The 16,989-nt window shown below is 38.8% G+C and overlaps 1 protein-coding gene and 1 non-coding gene across 6 annotated transcripts in view; both read left to right on the top strand.

The window, feature by feature from the left end:
• The window catches only part of CEP126 (centrosomal protein 126), a 115,756-nt gene extending 99,320 nt beyond the window's left edge, over positions 1 to 16,436 (top strand). For 3 of the 5 annotated variants that reach the window (XM_070473669.1, XM_020879387.2, XM_020879389.2), the window contains one exon: positions 3,346 to 3,760. In XM_070473669.1, coding sequence (XP_070329770.1) covers positions 3,346 to 3,408 — 63 coding nt within the window. In that variant the 3' untranslated portion in view covers positions 3,409 to 3,760. Of the gene's footprint in view, positions 1 to 3,345; positions 3,761 to 11,910 lie in introns of those variants that run through there. The other 2 variants (XM_020879388.2, XM_070473670.1) reach the window with 1 other exon arrangement.
• Positions 8,377 to 8,526, top strand: LOC139037252 (small nucleolar RNA SNORA57). The gene has a single exon (XR_011490082.1). It is a non-coding gene; the product is annotated as a small nucleolar RNA SNORA57 (small nucleolar RNA).
• Positions 16,437 to 16,989: the final 553 nt, after the last annotated feature.

Genomic DNA, 16,989 nt, shown 5'->3' on the forward strand with positions numbered 1-16,989 from the left:
CCCCATAGAGTACTGATAAGCATTATGTGAGATAATCACCCATGTAAAGCACTTAGAACAGAACCTATAACATAGCATGTGCTAAGTACATGTTCATTTGCACTGTTGTTATTATTATTGCCACCTCAGCTTCCCAGGTGGCTCAGACGGTAAAGAATCCGCCTGCAATGTGGGAGACTGGGTTCAATCCCTGGGTCAGGAAGATCCCCTGGAGAAGGAAATGGCAACCCACTCCAGTATTCCTGCTTGGAGAATCCCATGGACAGAGGAGCCTGGTGGGCTACAGTCGATAGGATCACAAAAAGTCAGACACGACTGAGCAACGAACAAACATGGTCATCTTACTAGTTTAAATTATATCCAAAAAAGTGACATTCCAAAAAGTATTTACATGAAATTTACATGCAAAGTGTAACTTCTTTTCTAAAAAAATAGGAATTATTCTAACAACAATTTTTAATCCCACAATGTACCATGTTGATCTTCCATTCCAGCCAAACATGTTTAATGTATTTAATGTGAATCAAGTTTGCAATGCTCTGCTCTGCTTTCGTGTTTTTCTCATGCTTTACTTAGGTTTTTGCTCAATTCCCATCTGCACTATATTTTTGCTCTACTCTTCAGACACAACCCTCTAAGCTGCAGTTTAATGTTACTTCTCCCATGAAGCATCCTGTGACCAATCCATCTATGATACTCTAAGCCTCCTCTGAACTTATTACTGCAGTATATCTGGTTTTACACATATATACTCCATATGTGCTTTGTTAGTTGTCTTTCTAAGTGAATAATCTTTTTTGGATCTTAGAGGCTTTTTTTTCACTTATCTGCCCACTTCATAGAAATTTGCACATATTAAATACTTGAAAATATTGGTTGAGATTATATGGCTTTTTTATACATGATCTGTGAATATATAAATTATCCAAATTTTTCAGACTTCAGTTAAATGCAGTGAGCCTGAGACTTTTTTTAATATTCTAAGGATTTTATAGTCCATAAAAGTACCACTGTCTCTGGAGTTCTTCCAAAGGCCTCTACTGAGTGTTGTTTATCTGTTTGTTTGCTTTGGCTGCGCAGGCTTTCTCCAGTTGTGGGCGCACAGGCTCCTCTGGTTGCAGAGCGCGGGCTCCAGAGCACACTGGCTCAGCTGTCCTGTCAGCTGAGGTCTTGGTTTCCCGACCACGACCACACCCACAGCCTGTGGGCTCCCAGCCACCCGGCCACCTAGGAAGCTCCTAAGTGTTAATGTTGCTGTGTACTCACTCAGTCGTGTCCAACTCCAAACCCATGGACTGCAGCCCGCCAGGCTCCTGTCCATGGAATTCTCCAGGCAAGAATACTGGAGTAGGTTGCCATTTCCTTCTCCAGGGGATCTTCCTCACCGAGGGATTGAACCTGTATCTCCTGCACTGGCAGGCAGACTCTTTACCACTGCACCACCTGGGAAGCCCCTGAGTGCTAACATTCAATCAATTATAGTCTTTGTGGCAACTGAACATTTTCGAGATATAAGAAGAAAGGAAACTCACACTTACGAGGCTCCTACCATTGAAAAGCACTGTACCAAATGGTCTCATAGATATTCTTCTCTTTAATCTTCTAAGTTGGCAACATTAACTGATTTTCTCAACTCTCAGAAGTATTCAGTGATGAGTCAGGGTTTACACTTTCCCATCCTCCCCCCAAAATCTGTTCTACTTTTTATAATCCTTGTTTCAATCAATGACACCATTATCCACCAGATTTCTCAGAGAGAAATTTGTATCTTATCCAGGCTTCTCATTCTCCCTTAACCCCTAGTCAATAAATCCTCCTAATAATAAAGTACATCTCAAATCTGCTGACTCCTCTCCATTTCTACTATTACCTTAGTTTAAGAATTCATCATGTCTCATCTAGACCATTTCAACAGCCTCCCTTTTTGCTCTCACCACTGCGTCTTCACACCATCACCAATCTTTTTAAAGTGCAAGTATGAACGTAACACTCTCTTAAAACCCAACCTCAGTAGTTACCCATCACCTGAAAGATAAAATTAAGACTTCCCTGGTGGTACCTTGAATAAGAATCCGTCTGCTGCTGCAGGGGACAGGGTTCGATCCCCGGCCCAGGAAGATTCCACATGCCACAGAGCAGCTAAGCCCATGCACCACAACGACTGAGCCTATGCTCGAGGGCCTATGAACCGTAACTGCAGAGCCCACAGGCTGCAGCTGCTGAAGCCCCTTCACCTAGAGCCTGTGTTCTGCAACAAGAGAAGTCACCCTAATGCAGCAAAGAGCAGCCACTGTTTGCCGCAGCTTGAAAAAGCCGGTGCAGCAACAAAGACCCAGGGCAACCAAAAATAAATAAATAGATAATGAAAAGTAATTTTTAAAAAACTCCAGAGAACTACATTCAAGAGCTTTTCACCCTCATCTCCAGTTGCTCCACAGGTCGTGATTTACATACTCTTGAGGAAGAAGCAGGTCCCCCTGGAACTTCTTGCAGCATCCCGGGCCCATGCTGCTCCCACTGCCTCACAGGACTGCCCCCAAATGCCCCTCTCCTACTGTTCTTTAAGACTTGACTTGGGTCATCACCCTGATAGGCTTACCCAGCTCAGACTTTGTTTTACCCAAAATTTAGAAGTTCTTCTGTTTGGCAACCATAGCAGTCTGATTTTTTCTTTTTGTAAAATTATTATATTTGCCTATTTTTATTCACTGAACAAATATAGCCTTAGTTCTTACCCTGTGTCAGGCTGGGACTTGAAAGCAGAAAACGCTTTCCTTTCCTCAAGTAGTTTGCATTATAACACAGATGATACAGATAAAATTCAAACAATATAGGATAAAAGGGTTACTCCAGGCCCTCCCATGATTTTTCAATATAAAAACTAGGAATCTTAGAAGCAGAATTTTCAGTTTGGAATATTTTACCTGCTTTTTAAATAAAATAAATTTAATGAATTTTTAACAATTACCTTCCCAAGAACTTCTTTAGCCTAACATTGTTAAACTACTACTAAGGTATTATATGGGCTCCAAGTGATTCCTGTAGAAAATAAAATTATTACATTTTAACCATTTACACAGCAGGTTATGATTTTTAAAAAGCACCTCTAAGTACATCTTACCAATAGTAAACAGTAAAGATTATGAGCCATTATAATTAGTATGATGCATTATATAAAGTGATAGTCATCATGTTGAGATTGATGTTTATGCAGCATTTGAGAAATTGAATTACAAGTTTAGTCTTATTAAAATCTGTAATGTGTAAGGAGCTCCACCTAACAGATTTTACCTTAAAGTCTATGAACACTACAGTAAAAGAATATATTCTGAAATTATGTTACAGAATAGCCAGCCAAGGACCAGTCCATCTCCTGATGTTGGATCCAGATCACAGAGAAAATACTGATGAGTATAACAGTAACTATTAAATGGGATCATTATTTTTTAGAATCTCCTGTAAATATATATTTATGTGTTTGTTAACTATTAAAATACTATAACCATCAAATAACATGAACAATGGAGATAATTGATTTACATTTATGCTATAAATAATACTTTATTATGTATTTTATTGATAAATACATTTTTAATAAATGAAAATACTTCACTGTTTTTAATGAGAATGCTACTGGAAATAAATTCAGTGTATTTAAAAACAAAGTAAGATATTTTATTATTCAAATTATGTGTTAGCTGTATATAGTTCAGGAGCTTGTTTTGCTGAAATTCCTAATAAATTCTAAATTTTTGTAGAATGGTGTAAAAAGTTTACAATTAATAAGACCTCTCATAAATAGTAATTCTATTTAAGACTTAGAAGGATCTCTGTACTTTGGAGATGTTACTAAAGGGTCTTATTCTCAGTTCTGCATGTTCAGAAATTAAAGTTATCACTTTTTAAAGGGGTGATTGGTCTCTAAAGAATTGGCTTTACTAGCAAAGCTCATGAGGCAGATGGTAAATATAAAAAGTAAACTACAATCCCAACTGGATTACTTAAATTGTATGATCAGTATATTCTTTTCCCAATGAGAGTGTCTGTTGGTGAAACCAGATTTATATTAGAAAGCTGTTTCTCTAAGTATAGAGACAAAACCAAAAGTTGTATGGTCATAAAAAAAATTGTTTTCATAAAATTATGACAGTCTCATACATCCTTTTGAAGAAGGAAATGGCCACCCACTCCAGTATTCTTGCCTGGAAAATTCCATGGACAGAGGAACCTGGTGGACCACACTCCATGGGATCGCAAAGAGTCGGCCACGACTGAGTATATCAGCAGCATACATCCTTTTATCAAGTATTTCTACTCCATGCTCTCATCACCTCTCATCTGGACTATTTCAAGATGAATCTCTTACCTCTGGCACCAATAAGGCTGCTAGAGTGGCATTTCTGAAATGGAAGTAAAGTGACCAGAATGAAAATCAAATCAATTCCACCTTTAATGTCTTTAGAGCTTCCTCAGAGCACAGCTGAGCATGGCATGTAAGGCTATTCATATCCTGAGTCCTTCCTGTTTACCTACATCATCTTTACCAACTCTCTCACCATACCACTTATTCCAGCATACTGAACTCTTTACAGACCCCCAAATACAACCTGCCATTTCATGCCTCTCTGCCTGTACACATACCACTGATACTATCTTGGAATACCTTCCCTTTCACTCTACTTACATATGCTGATAAACTTCAGTTCATTCTTTTAAATTCTGTTTATGTTAAATTTCCTCCCAATTTTTTCTAGTAATAATCTCCACTACCTATAAATCTCCACTACATATAAATTTGTACCCTACATTGTAATTATTTGTGTGCATAAATGTCTGTTCTTTTAGATCAAGAGAATTCTTGGAGGTAGAAATTGTCCTTAATTTGTGCCCTTTGAAATTAAAATAAGGTACATAGCGGCAGATCAAAATAACAAAGGAAAAAGTATTCAATTGTTCAATTTATTGAGCCCCTACTATGTGCTAGGTACTGCTTTCTTTGCTAGGGATAGAATAAAAAACAAAACTAACTGTCTGCCACTATGGAACTTAAACTTCAGTGAGAATTACAGATTTTAAAACAAGACTATAATATTAGATAGTTAACATACAATAATATCAGATAGCACCGAATGAAAATCAGAGCGTGGTAAGGGACAGAGAGTGATGGGAGTATTATTTTAGACAGAGAGGTGAAGTGCTCAGAGAAGGGCTCTGAGAAACTGACATTTGGGGACATATGTGAGTGAGGTACAGTGGCCTCAGGACTGGAAAAGGTCAGTTTTCATCCCAGTCCCAAAAAGGGCAATGTCAAAGAATGTTCAAACTACCACACACAATTGCACTCATCTCACACACTAGCAAAGTAATGCTCAAAATTCTCCAAGCCAGGCTTCAACAGTACGTGAACTGTGAACTTCCAGATGTTCAAGCTGTATTTAGAGGAACAGATTACCAACATCTGCTGGATCATCAAGAAAGCAAGAGAGTTCCAGAAAGACATCTACTTCTGCTTTCTTGACTATGCCAAAGCCTTTGACTGTGTGGATCACAACAAACTGTGGAAAATTCTGAAAGAGATGGGCATACCAGACCACCTGACCTGCCTGTTGAGAAATCTGTATGCAGGTCAGGAAGCAACAGTTAGAACTGGACATGGAACAACAGACTGGTCCCAAATAGGAAAAGGAGTACATCAAGGCTGTATATTGCTTACATGCAGAGTACATCATGAAAAACGCTGGGCTGGAGGAAGCACAAGCTGGAATCAGTATTGCTGGGAGAGATATCAATAACCTCAGATATGCAGGTGACACCACCCTTATGGCAGAAAGTGAAGAATTAAAGAGTTTCTTGATGAAAGTGAAAGAGGAGAGTGAAAAAGTTGGCTTAAAACTCAACATTCAGAAAACTAAGATCATGGCATGTGGTCCCATCACCTCATGGCAAATAGATGGGGAAACCATGGAGAACAGTGAGAGACTTTATATTTTTGGGCTCCAAAATCAATGCAGATGGTGACTACAGCCATGAAATTAAAAGACACTTGCTCCTTGGAAGAAACCTATGACCAACCTAGATAGCATATTAAACAGCAGAGACATTACTTTGCCAACAAATGTCCATCTAGTCAAAGCTCTGGTTTTTCCAGTAGTCATTTATGGATGTGAGAGGTGGGCTATAAAGAAAGCTGAGCACTGCAGAATTGATGCTTTTGAACTGTGGTGTTGGAGAAGACTCTTGACAGTACCTTGGACTGAAAGGAGATCCAACCAGTCAGTCCTAAAGTAAATCAGTCCTGAATATTCATTGGAAGGACTGATAGTGAAGCTGAAACTCCAATACTTTGGCCACCTGATGCGAAGAGCTGAGTCGTTGGAAAAGAACCTGATGCTGGGAAAGATTGAAGGTGGGAGGAGAAGGGGACGACAGAGGATGAGATGGTTGGATAGCATCACCGACTGGATGGACATGAGTTTGAGTAAACTCCGGGAGTTGGTGATGGACAGGGAAGCCTGGTGTGATGTAGTCCGTGGGATTGCAACAAGTCAGACACAACTGAGCGACTGAACTGAAATGAACTGTGAGTGAGGTAGAGCTAACCTTGGTGGTATAGAGGGGAATAGAATTCTACATAGAGGGAACCTTACACAAGAACATGCTGAACATGTTAGAGGAGTAGAACTGCTAGCATGGCTAGTGAGCAGCAAGCAAGGCAAAATGACTGGGAAATGACGTCAGGGAGAGGGCCACAAGCAGGATCAGGTAGAGCCTGTAGGCCATGAGAGGGACTTCGGATTTCAGGCTAGAGTTATGTGAATGTATCCTTCTCAGGGTTTAGGGTAAGGGAGGAACATGATTCTTTAAAGGATCACCTGGTGTCTGGAGCATATATTTAGGAGATGGAGCTGGCAAGATTTTAAGGAGGGGTACAATTAAACAGCTTTTGCAATAATCTTAAGTAAGAGAAGTTTATGCCTTGCATCAGGTTAATAATAATGGCGATAATAAGTGGTCAGATAAATACTTATTTTGTGAATTACGATGGAATGAATGTGAAGCATAGAGAGAGGGAGACATCAAGGATGATTCCAATGTTTTTCTGTCTGAGTACCTATGTGAATGATGGAGCCATTTCCTGAGATGAAGAATACAGGAGAAGAAGCAGGTTTGGGTTGAAAATCAATTTTTATGATGCCTATTATCTATCTAAATGGTGACACTCAATAGTTAATTATGCAAGTCTGGAATTTGGGTGGGCAGTCCTGACTAAACATATAATTTGGGAATTGCCAGTATGCAGACAGTATTTATAGCCATGAAACTGGATGAAATCATCTGGAAAGAGAATATAGCTAGAGAAGAGATCTGAGCAGCCAAGAAAGAAATCACCTCAAGAAAGTGGGAGGAAGCAACTGGATCAGAGTTGATAATAAATTTGGGTTAGATTAGGACTGAAACACTCCCCTTGGATTTGGCTTCCTGGAGGTCACTGGTGGCTTTCACAAAAAAGGTTCAGCAGAGTATCGGGACAAAAATCTGACTGGAATGGGTTCAATAGGGAGTAGAGAAAAAGATAATAGTAAGATGGTATTGGAACTTTTATAGTAATAAACTTAAACAAATAGAATTGGTTAGAGGCAAGATGTCCACATCCTCCTCCTCTGAACTTGTGAAGATATTGATAGGCATGGCACCTTTCATGGCAAAGTGAACTCTGCAGGTATGACTAAGTTAAGTATCTTGAGATGAGGAATATTATCCTGGGTGATCTGGGTGGATTCAATGTAATCGTAAAGGTCCATGTAAGTAAAAGAAGAAGGCAGGAGGGTCAGTGTGAGCTAAACTGCTAAACTGCTGGCTTTGAAGGTGGAGGAGGGGACCACACTGAGGAATATACATGTGGCCTCCAAAAGGGAAAAAGGCAAGGGAACAAATTCTGCTCTAGAGCTTACAGAAGTAACACAGTCCTATCAAAACCTTGGTTCTAGTCCACAGAAACCCACTGCAGTTATCTGTTCTCTATAACTATACAGTAATAGGTCTGCATTATTCTAAGACACTAAATTTGTGATATTTTGTTACATCACAATAGGAAACTAGTACACCATCATACATAACAGAGTCATGGGTTATGGGGATTAGAATGTGATTATCTTTTGTGAACCATTATTCTGTTACCATAGTCCAGAGACAGCTTAAACCCACCCAAGGTCATAACCAACTGAAAGAAAAAGTATTTTGTACATTCTTATTTGGAGTGTATAAGAGTAGAATTTAATAAGGCAATAGAAAATTTAAAGCTCAGATTTTAAAAAATAGAAAGTTGCTTGCCTCTACTAGTAAACATTTTGGACCTTGCTTTATGCCATCAATACACCTCTGTGAGTCAGGATGGCACTAAACTGCTTTCCCCTCAGTCCTGGTAATGTGCGGAGGTCGAGAAAGGGCTCTGGTCTTCTCTGTGCCATGCCTTTAGTACAGGTGGCTTCCAGTCCGTAAGTACTAACCTCGAGCACCCGGACAGCAGGCTCCGAGGAGCAGCAGGGTTCAGCAGGCTCCTCCCCGAGGTACTGACTCGTTCTCCTTTGATATCAGGTCTGTGGAGCCGCCCTGGGAGCCTGAGCTGTGCTAGCCTCTCCTCTCCCACTTCACATTTCAAACAATAAAGGCTGTTCTTCAGGAAAATAAATAAAATGATATTCCAATGGGGTAATCTGGCAAGGTGGGTGTGCCATGATATTTGTGAATCATTTCAAACATCTTAAATGAAAACGTGTTTTTTTTTAAGACAAGGATTCATATTTATGTGTTGCTGTAAATGTATTCAACAGCCTCCTACATGCTAAAGCAACTCCACAGTTAACAATCCCTAACTTTAATCCCTTTCATTTGTACATCAAAGAATGTCTCTAAACAAGGGATAGTTAAAAATAATTAAAAATCCAAAATCAGGCTAGACTAGAACAACCTCACTAGTAAACTGGTAAAGCAGGGCAATATTTGTACTTTGCTAATACATTATGACATTGTCTTTTTATGAAACTGCAATATGACCAGAATCCCCATGCAGTATTGGCCCTGTGTGTATGTGTATGTGTATGTGTGGTAGTCGCTCAGTCATGTCCAACTCTTTGTGACCCCATGGACTATATAGCCTGCCAGGTTCCTCTGCCCATGGAATTCTCCAGGCAAGAATTGATAGCCATTCTTGCCTGGAGGAATGGCTTGAGTGGGTAGCCATCCCTTCTCCAGAGGATCTTCCTGACTCAGGTATTGAACCTGGTCTCCTGCATTCCAGGCAGATTCTTTACTGTCTGAGCCACCAGGGAAGCCCAGTATTGGCCCTCAATTCAGTTCAGTTCAGTTCAGTTCAGTTGCTCAGTCGTGTCCGACTCTTTGCGACCCCATGAACCGCAGCATGCCAGGTCTCCCTGTCCATCACCAACTCCCAGAGTCTACTCAAACCCATGTCCATCGAGTCAGTGATGCCATACAACCATCTCATCCTCTGTCATCCCCTTCTCCTCCTACCCCCAATCCCTCCCAGCATCAGGGTCTTTTCCAATGAGTCAACTCTTCACATGAGGTGGCCAAAGTACTGGAGTTTCAGCTTCAGCATCAGTCCTTCCAATGAATACCCAGGACTGATCTCCTTTAGGATGGACTGGTTGGATCTCCTTGCAGTCCAAGGGACTCTCAAGAGTCTTCTCCATCACCATAGTTCAAAAGCATCAATTTTTCAGCGCCCAGCTTTCTTCACAGTCCAGCTATCACATCCATACATGACCCTAACTCTTCCAAAAAGAGATGTTAGAATTTTAGACCAGAGTGGCTTCATTAAATGAGAAAAGTAGAAGGACAAAGAATATATATTCCTTTCAAATTAAAGTGAAAGTGAATACTGTTTTGCATGTGACCAAAGTGAAGACTAAGTAAGAATGTGATGATACATACATTTGAAATAATGTAATAAAAGTGCCTTATAACACTGAGTTTTAAGTTTTAGGGAGAAAAAAGAATTCTCTTTCAAATTGAGAAGGTAAACTTAGAAGAAATCAAAGAAAACATCACTTTCCTCAGTGAATAAACATATAAAACTCACTACAAGGTACAATAATCTATTAGGCAAAGAATATAAAAAAAAAATTTTTTTTTAAAGTTAGACACATCTGTGAGATGTTAGAAGCATCTGTGAGACACAGAGCTTCTAATAACTGATAAGAAATTTCGAAAGGTTTATCTTTAAAACTGGTGTCAGAGAGGATACTTGTTCCAAGAGCATGGAAAAATATTTGGATATTTGAACTAAGAATGAGTCTGGAAATTTTTTAAATAGATGTGGTAATTATCAACTTATAAAGGGGGGACAAATTATAGATAGATCCTATGTCTTGATAAAATTTTATGAAGTGGACACACCCATGTAACCACCACCTAGATGAAGATATAGAGCATTACTAGCACCCCAAAGTATTATACATTACCCCCGAAGACAATTGCCATTCTGATTTCTATCACCAGAGATTTAATTTGTCCATTTGGGGCCTTTATATAAATAAAATCAAACTGGGAAATATATATATATACATATATATAATATTAAAATTAGCATCAGAGAGGATTTTCAATGACCTCATTTTAAATCCATGTTGGCAAAGCATATGAAAAGATACTCAACATCACTAAATTAGAGAAATACAAATCAAAACTACAATGAGATATCACCTCATGTCAGTCAGAATTCATCAAAAACTATACAAACAATAAATGCTAGAAAGGGTGTGGAGAAACAGGAACCCTCCTACACTGTTGATGGAAATGTAAATTGGTACAACTGCTATGAGGCTCCTTAAAAAACTGAAAATAAGTTGTCATATAATCCAGCAATCCCACTCCTGGCACATACACAGAGAAAACCATAATTATAAAAATGCATGCACTCCACTGTTAATTACAGTGCTATTTACCATAGCCAAGACATGGAAGCAGCCTAAATGTTCGTCTACAGAGGAATGGATAAATATATATATATATATATATATATATATATACACACACATATATATATATATACATATATATTATATATAGTGGAATGTATATATATAGCAGAATATATATATAGTGGAATATTACTCAGCCTTTAACAAAGAATGAAATAATGCTATTTGCAGCAACATGGATGAACCTAGAGCTTGTCATAGTGATGTAAGTCAGACAGATAGACAAATATCATATGATACTGCTTATATGTGGAATCTAAAAAAATGACACAAATGAACTTATTTATAAAACAGAAATAGAGTTACAGATATAGGAAGCAATCTTGTGGTTACTAGGGGGGAAGGAGTGGGAGGGGTAAATTGGGAGATTGAGATTGATATATACATGCTGTTATATATAAAATAGATAGTTAATAAAGACCTGAAGGCAGGAGGAGGAGGGGACGACAGAGGATGAGATGGCTGGATGACATCACCAATTCAGTGAACATGAGTTTGAGCAAACTCCAGGAGATGGTGAAGGACAGGGAAGCCTGGCGTGCTGCAGTCCATGGATCTCAAAGAGTTGGACATGACTGAGTGATTGAACAACAGCAAATAAGGAGCTACTGTGTATCACAGAGACCCTTACTCAATACTCTCTAATGACCTACATGGGGAAAGAATCTTTAAAAGAGTGGGTATATGTGTACATATAACTGACTCACTTTGCTGTACAGCAGAAATGAACACTATATTGTAGACCAACTATAGTCCAATAAAAATTTTTAAAATAAGTAAATCCATGTTGGAAGTAAAATGCACAACACTAGTCAACACAAGAAACATATAGATTTGCATAGAGGATACTCTTGCTTTCCAAACCCTTCTCTGACTCTCATCTCCCTTCCCTTTATGTCACCTTAAGGTCAGTGTCCCTCTGTGAAGTCCTGCTGTCCAGCGCAATTTCTGGATCGAGGCACTAACCACAGAACTGGGGTGTAAAATGCACCTGAGGGCTTTCTTCTCACTCCTATCCAGAAATTCCTGAAAACTAAAACTCTTCCACAAAGATTCACAGCCTCATCACCTCCATCAATAAGTCTACCTTTCGTCTTCTCAAGGACAGAAAGATCAAGCCCTCAGCCTTTGGAGTGGGAGGACTAACTCCAAGAACCTAGACTACCAGAGAACTAACCCTAGGGAGTGTCAAATAGTGAGAACTCACACAAAGGAAACCACTTGAATAAAAGACCCAGCATCACCCAACCAACAGTAGCACCCCATGCAGGTTGCCTCATCTAAACAACAAAAAAGCAAAAATACAAACCCAATCAGCAAATGGGATTACCACCTCACTCAGCCTTGCCCATCAGAGGGAAAACAAGCAAACAAACAACAACAACAACAAAATTCAGCAAAAATCTCACCCTGTATGAAGCTTACACAAACCACTGGGCCAACCTTAGGAGACCGGAAACCAAAAAGAAGAAAGAATCCAAACTTGAAGACTGGGAAAAGGAGACCTCAAACACAATAAATTAAAAAAAAAAAAAAAAAAAGGAAAGAAGGAGAAGTACTACACAAATGAAGGAACAAACTGGAAACACAGAGGTCCAAATAAAAAGAATTCAGAATAATAATAGTAAAGATGATAAAAAAAACCTTGAAAACAGAATGGAGAAAATGCAAGGATCAATTAACAAAGACCTGGAAGAATTAAAGAATAAACATACAAACAACATAATTACTGAAATTAAAAATACTCTAGAAGGAATCAGTAGCAGAATATCTGAAGCAGAAGAATGAATCAGTGAGCTAGAAGACAAAGTGGTGGAAATAACTTCTGAAGAGCAGAATAAAGTAAAAGAATGAAAAGAACTGAGGATAGTCTCAGAGACCTCTGGGACAATATCAAATACACCAGCATTAGAATTATAGGGGTCTCAGAAGAAGAGAAAAAGAAAGGGTATGAGAAAATTTCTGAAGAGATTATAGTTGAAAATTTCCCCAATATGGAAAAGGAAATAGTCAATCAAGTTCAAGAGGCACAAAGAGTCCCATACAGGATAAACCCAAGGAGAAACATGCCAAAACACATACTAATCAAACTAACAAAGACTAAACACAAATAAAGAATATTAAAAGCAGCAAAGGAAAAGCAACAAGTAACATACAAGGGAAACCCCATACGTTTAACAGCTGATTTTTCAGCAGAAACTCTGCAGGCCAGAGGGGAATGGCAGGATATTTTTAAAGTACTGAAAGGGAAAAATCTACACCCAGACAGCAAGGACCTCATTCAAAATTGATGGAGAAATAAAAAGCTTTTCAGACAAGCAAAAGTTAAGAGTATTCAGTACCACCAAGCCAACTTTACAACAAATGTTAAAGGTACTTATATAGTCAAGAAATACAAGAGAAGGAAAAGATCTACAAAATCAACCACGAAGAATTAAGAAAATGGCAATAGGAACATATCTATGAATAATTACTTTAAATGTAAATGGATTAAATGCTCAACCAAAAGATGCAGACTGGCTGAATGGATACAAAAACAAGACCCATATATGTGCTGTCTATAAGAAAGCCACTTCAGATCTAAAGACACATATAGACTGAAAGGGAGAGGATGCAAAAATATATTCCATGCAAATGGGAAACAAAAGAAAACTGGAGCAGCAATCCTCATATCAAACAAAATAGACCTTAAAGAAGGTTACAAGAGATAAGGAAGGACACTACATGATAGTCAAGGGATCAGTCCAAGAGGAAGACATAACAATTGTATATATCTATGCCCCCAACACCAAAATCAGATTGATTATATTCTTTGCAGCCAAAAATGGAGAAGCTCTATACAGTCAGCAAAAACAAGCCAGGAGCAGACTGTGGCTCAGATCATGAACTCCTTATTGCCAAATTCAGACTGAAATTGAAGAAAGTGGGGAAAACCACTAGACCATTCAGGTATGACCTAACTCAAATCCCTTATGACTATACAGTGGAAGTGAGAAAAAGATTTAAGGGACTAGATCTGATAGACAGAGTGCCTGATGAACTATGGATGGAGGTTCATGACATTTTACAGGAGACAGGAATCAAGACCATTCCCAAGAAAAAGAAATACAAAAAAGCAAAATGGCTGTCTGAGGAGGCCTTTTACAAATAGCTGTGAAAAGAAGAGAAGTGAAAAGAAAAGGAGAAAATGAAAGATATTCCTATTTGAATGCAGAGTTCCAAAGAATAGCAAGGAGAGATAAGAAAGCCTTCCTCAGTAATCAGTGCAAAGAAATAGAGGAAAACAACACAATGGGGAAAACTAGAGATTGCTTCAAGAAAATTAGAGATACCAAGGGAACATTTCATGCAAAGATGGGCACAATAAAGGACAGAAATGGTATGGACCTAACAGAAGCAGAAGATATTAAGAAGAGATGACAAGAATACACAGAAGAACTGTACAAAAAAGATCTTCACGACCCAGATAATCACAAAGGGGTGATCACTCCCACTCACCTAGAGACGGACATCCTGGAATGTGAAGTCAGGTGGGCCTTAGGAAACATCACTACAAACAAAGCTAGTGAAGGTGATGGAATTCCAGTTGAGCTACTTCAAATTCTAAAAGATGATGCTCTGAATGTGCTGCAGTCAATATGCCAGCAAATTTGGAAAATGCAGCAGTAGCCACAGGACTGGAAAAGGTCATTTTCATTCCAATCCCAAAGAAAGACAATCTCAAAGAATGCTCAAACTACCACAGAATTGCACTCATCTCACACGCTAGTAAAGTAATGCTCAAAATTCTCCAAGCCAGGCTTCAGCAATACGTGAACCATGAACTTCCAGATGTTCAAGCTGTATTTAGAGGAACAGAGATCAGATTGCCAACATCTGTTGGATCATCAAGAAAGCAAGAGAGTTCCAGAAAAACACCTACTTCTGCTTTATTGACTAAGCCAAAGCCTTTGACTCTGTGGATCACAACAAACTGTGGAAAATTCTGAAAGAGATGGGCATACCAGACCACCTGACCTGTCTCTTGAGAAACCTGTATGCAGGTCAGGAAGCAACAGTTAGAACTGGACATGGAACAACAGACTGGTTCCAAATAGGAAAAGGAGTAGATCAAGCCTGTATATTGTCACCTTGCTTATTGAACTTCTATGCAGAGTACATCATGAGAAACGCAGGGCTGGAGGAAGCACATGCTGGAATCAAGATTGCTGGGAGAAATATCAATAACCTCAGATATGCAGCTGACACCACCCTTATGGCAGAAAGTGAAAAAGAACTGAAGAGCCTCTTGATGAAAATGAAAGAGGAGAGTGAAAAAGTTGGCTTAAAGCTCAACATTCAGAAAACTAAGATCATGGCATCCGGTCCCATCACTTCATGGCAAATAGGTGGGGAAACAGTGGAAACAGTGTTAAGACTTTATTTTTCTGGGCTCCAAAATCACTGAAGATGGTGACTGCAGCCATGAAATTAAAAGACACTTGCTCCTTGGAAGGAAAGTTATGGCCAAGCTAGACAGCATATTAAAAAGCAGAGACATTACTTTGCCAACAAAGGCCCGTCTAGTCAAGGCTATGGTTTTTCCAGTGGTCATGTATGGATGTGAGAGTTGGATTATAAAGAAAGCTGAGCACCGAAGAATTGATGCTTTTGAACTGTGGTGTTGGAGAAGACTCTGGAGAGTCCCTTGGATTGCAAGGAGATCCAACCAGTCCATCCTAAAGGAGGTCAGTCCTGGGTGTACATTGGAAGGACTGATGTTGAAGCTGAAACTCCAGATCTTTGGCCACCTGATGTGGAGAGCTGACTCATTTGAAAAGACCCTGATACTGGGAAAGATTGAGGGCAGGAGGAGAAGGGGACGATAGAGGATAAGATGGTTGGATGGCTTCACCAACACAATGGACATGGGTTTGGGTGGATTCTGGGAGTTGGTGATGGACAGGGAGGCCTGGCGTGCTGTGGTTCATGGGGTTGCAAAGAGTCAGACATGACTGAGCAACTGAACTGAACTGATGCCCCAACATAGGAACACCTCAATACATAAGGCAAACATGAACAGACATAAAAGGAGAAATTGACAGTAGCACAATAATACTAGGAGACTTTAACACCCCACCCACACCAATGGACAGATCATCAAAACAGAAAATTAATAAGGAAACACAAGTCTTAAATGATACATTAGATGAGACGGATCTCACTGATATCTTCAGGACATTCCATCCAAATGCAGAAGAATACACCTTCTTCTCAAATTCACATTCTCCAAGATAAACCACATCTTGGGCCACAAATCAAGCTTCAGTAAATTTAAGAAAATTGAAATCGTATGAAGCATCTTTCTGACCACAATGCTAGGAGACTAGGTATCAATTACAAGGAAAAAACTAAAAAAAAAAAACACAAACACATGGAGATTAAACAATACATTTCTAAATAACCACCAGGTTACTGAAGAAATCAAAAGGGAAATCAAAAAATTTCTAGAAACAAATGACAAGGAAAACATGACAACTCAGAACCTATGGGATGCAGCAAAAACAGTTTTAAGAGGGAACTTAATAGCAATGCAATCCTACCTCAAGAAACAAGAAAAACACTGAATAGACAACCTAACTTTTCACCTAAAACAAATGGAAAAAGAACAACAACAAAAAAAAAAAAAAAACCACCAAAATTATCAGAAGGAAAGAAATCATAAAGATCTGAGCAGAAATAAATGAAAAAGAAACAATAGTAAAGATTAATAAAACTAAATGCTGGTTCTTTGAGAATATGAAATTGACAAACGTTTAGTCAGACTCATCAACAAAAAGAGAAGAATCAAATCAACAAAATTAGAAATTAAAAAGGAGAGGTACAACAGACAGTGCAGAAATACAAAGGATTATAAGAGACTATTATGAACAACTATATGGCAATAAAATGGATAACCTGGAAGAAATGGGCAGATTCTTAGAAAAGTTCAATCTTCCAAGAATGA

This window comes from Odocoileus virginianus, chromosome 10 (genome assembly GCF_023699985.2).
Source record: "Odocoileus virginianus isolate 20LAN1187 ecotype Illinois chromosome 10, Ovbor_1.2, whole genome shotgun sequence".
Lineage (NCBI taxonomy): Eukaryota > Metazoa > Chordata > Mammalia > Artiodactyla > Cervidae > Odocoileus > Odocoileus virginianus.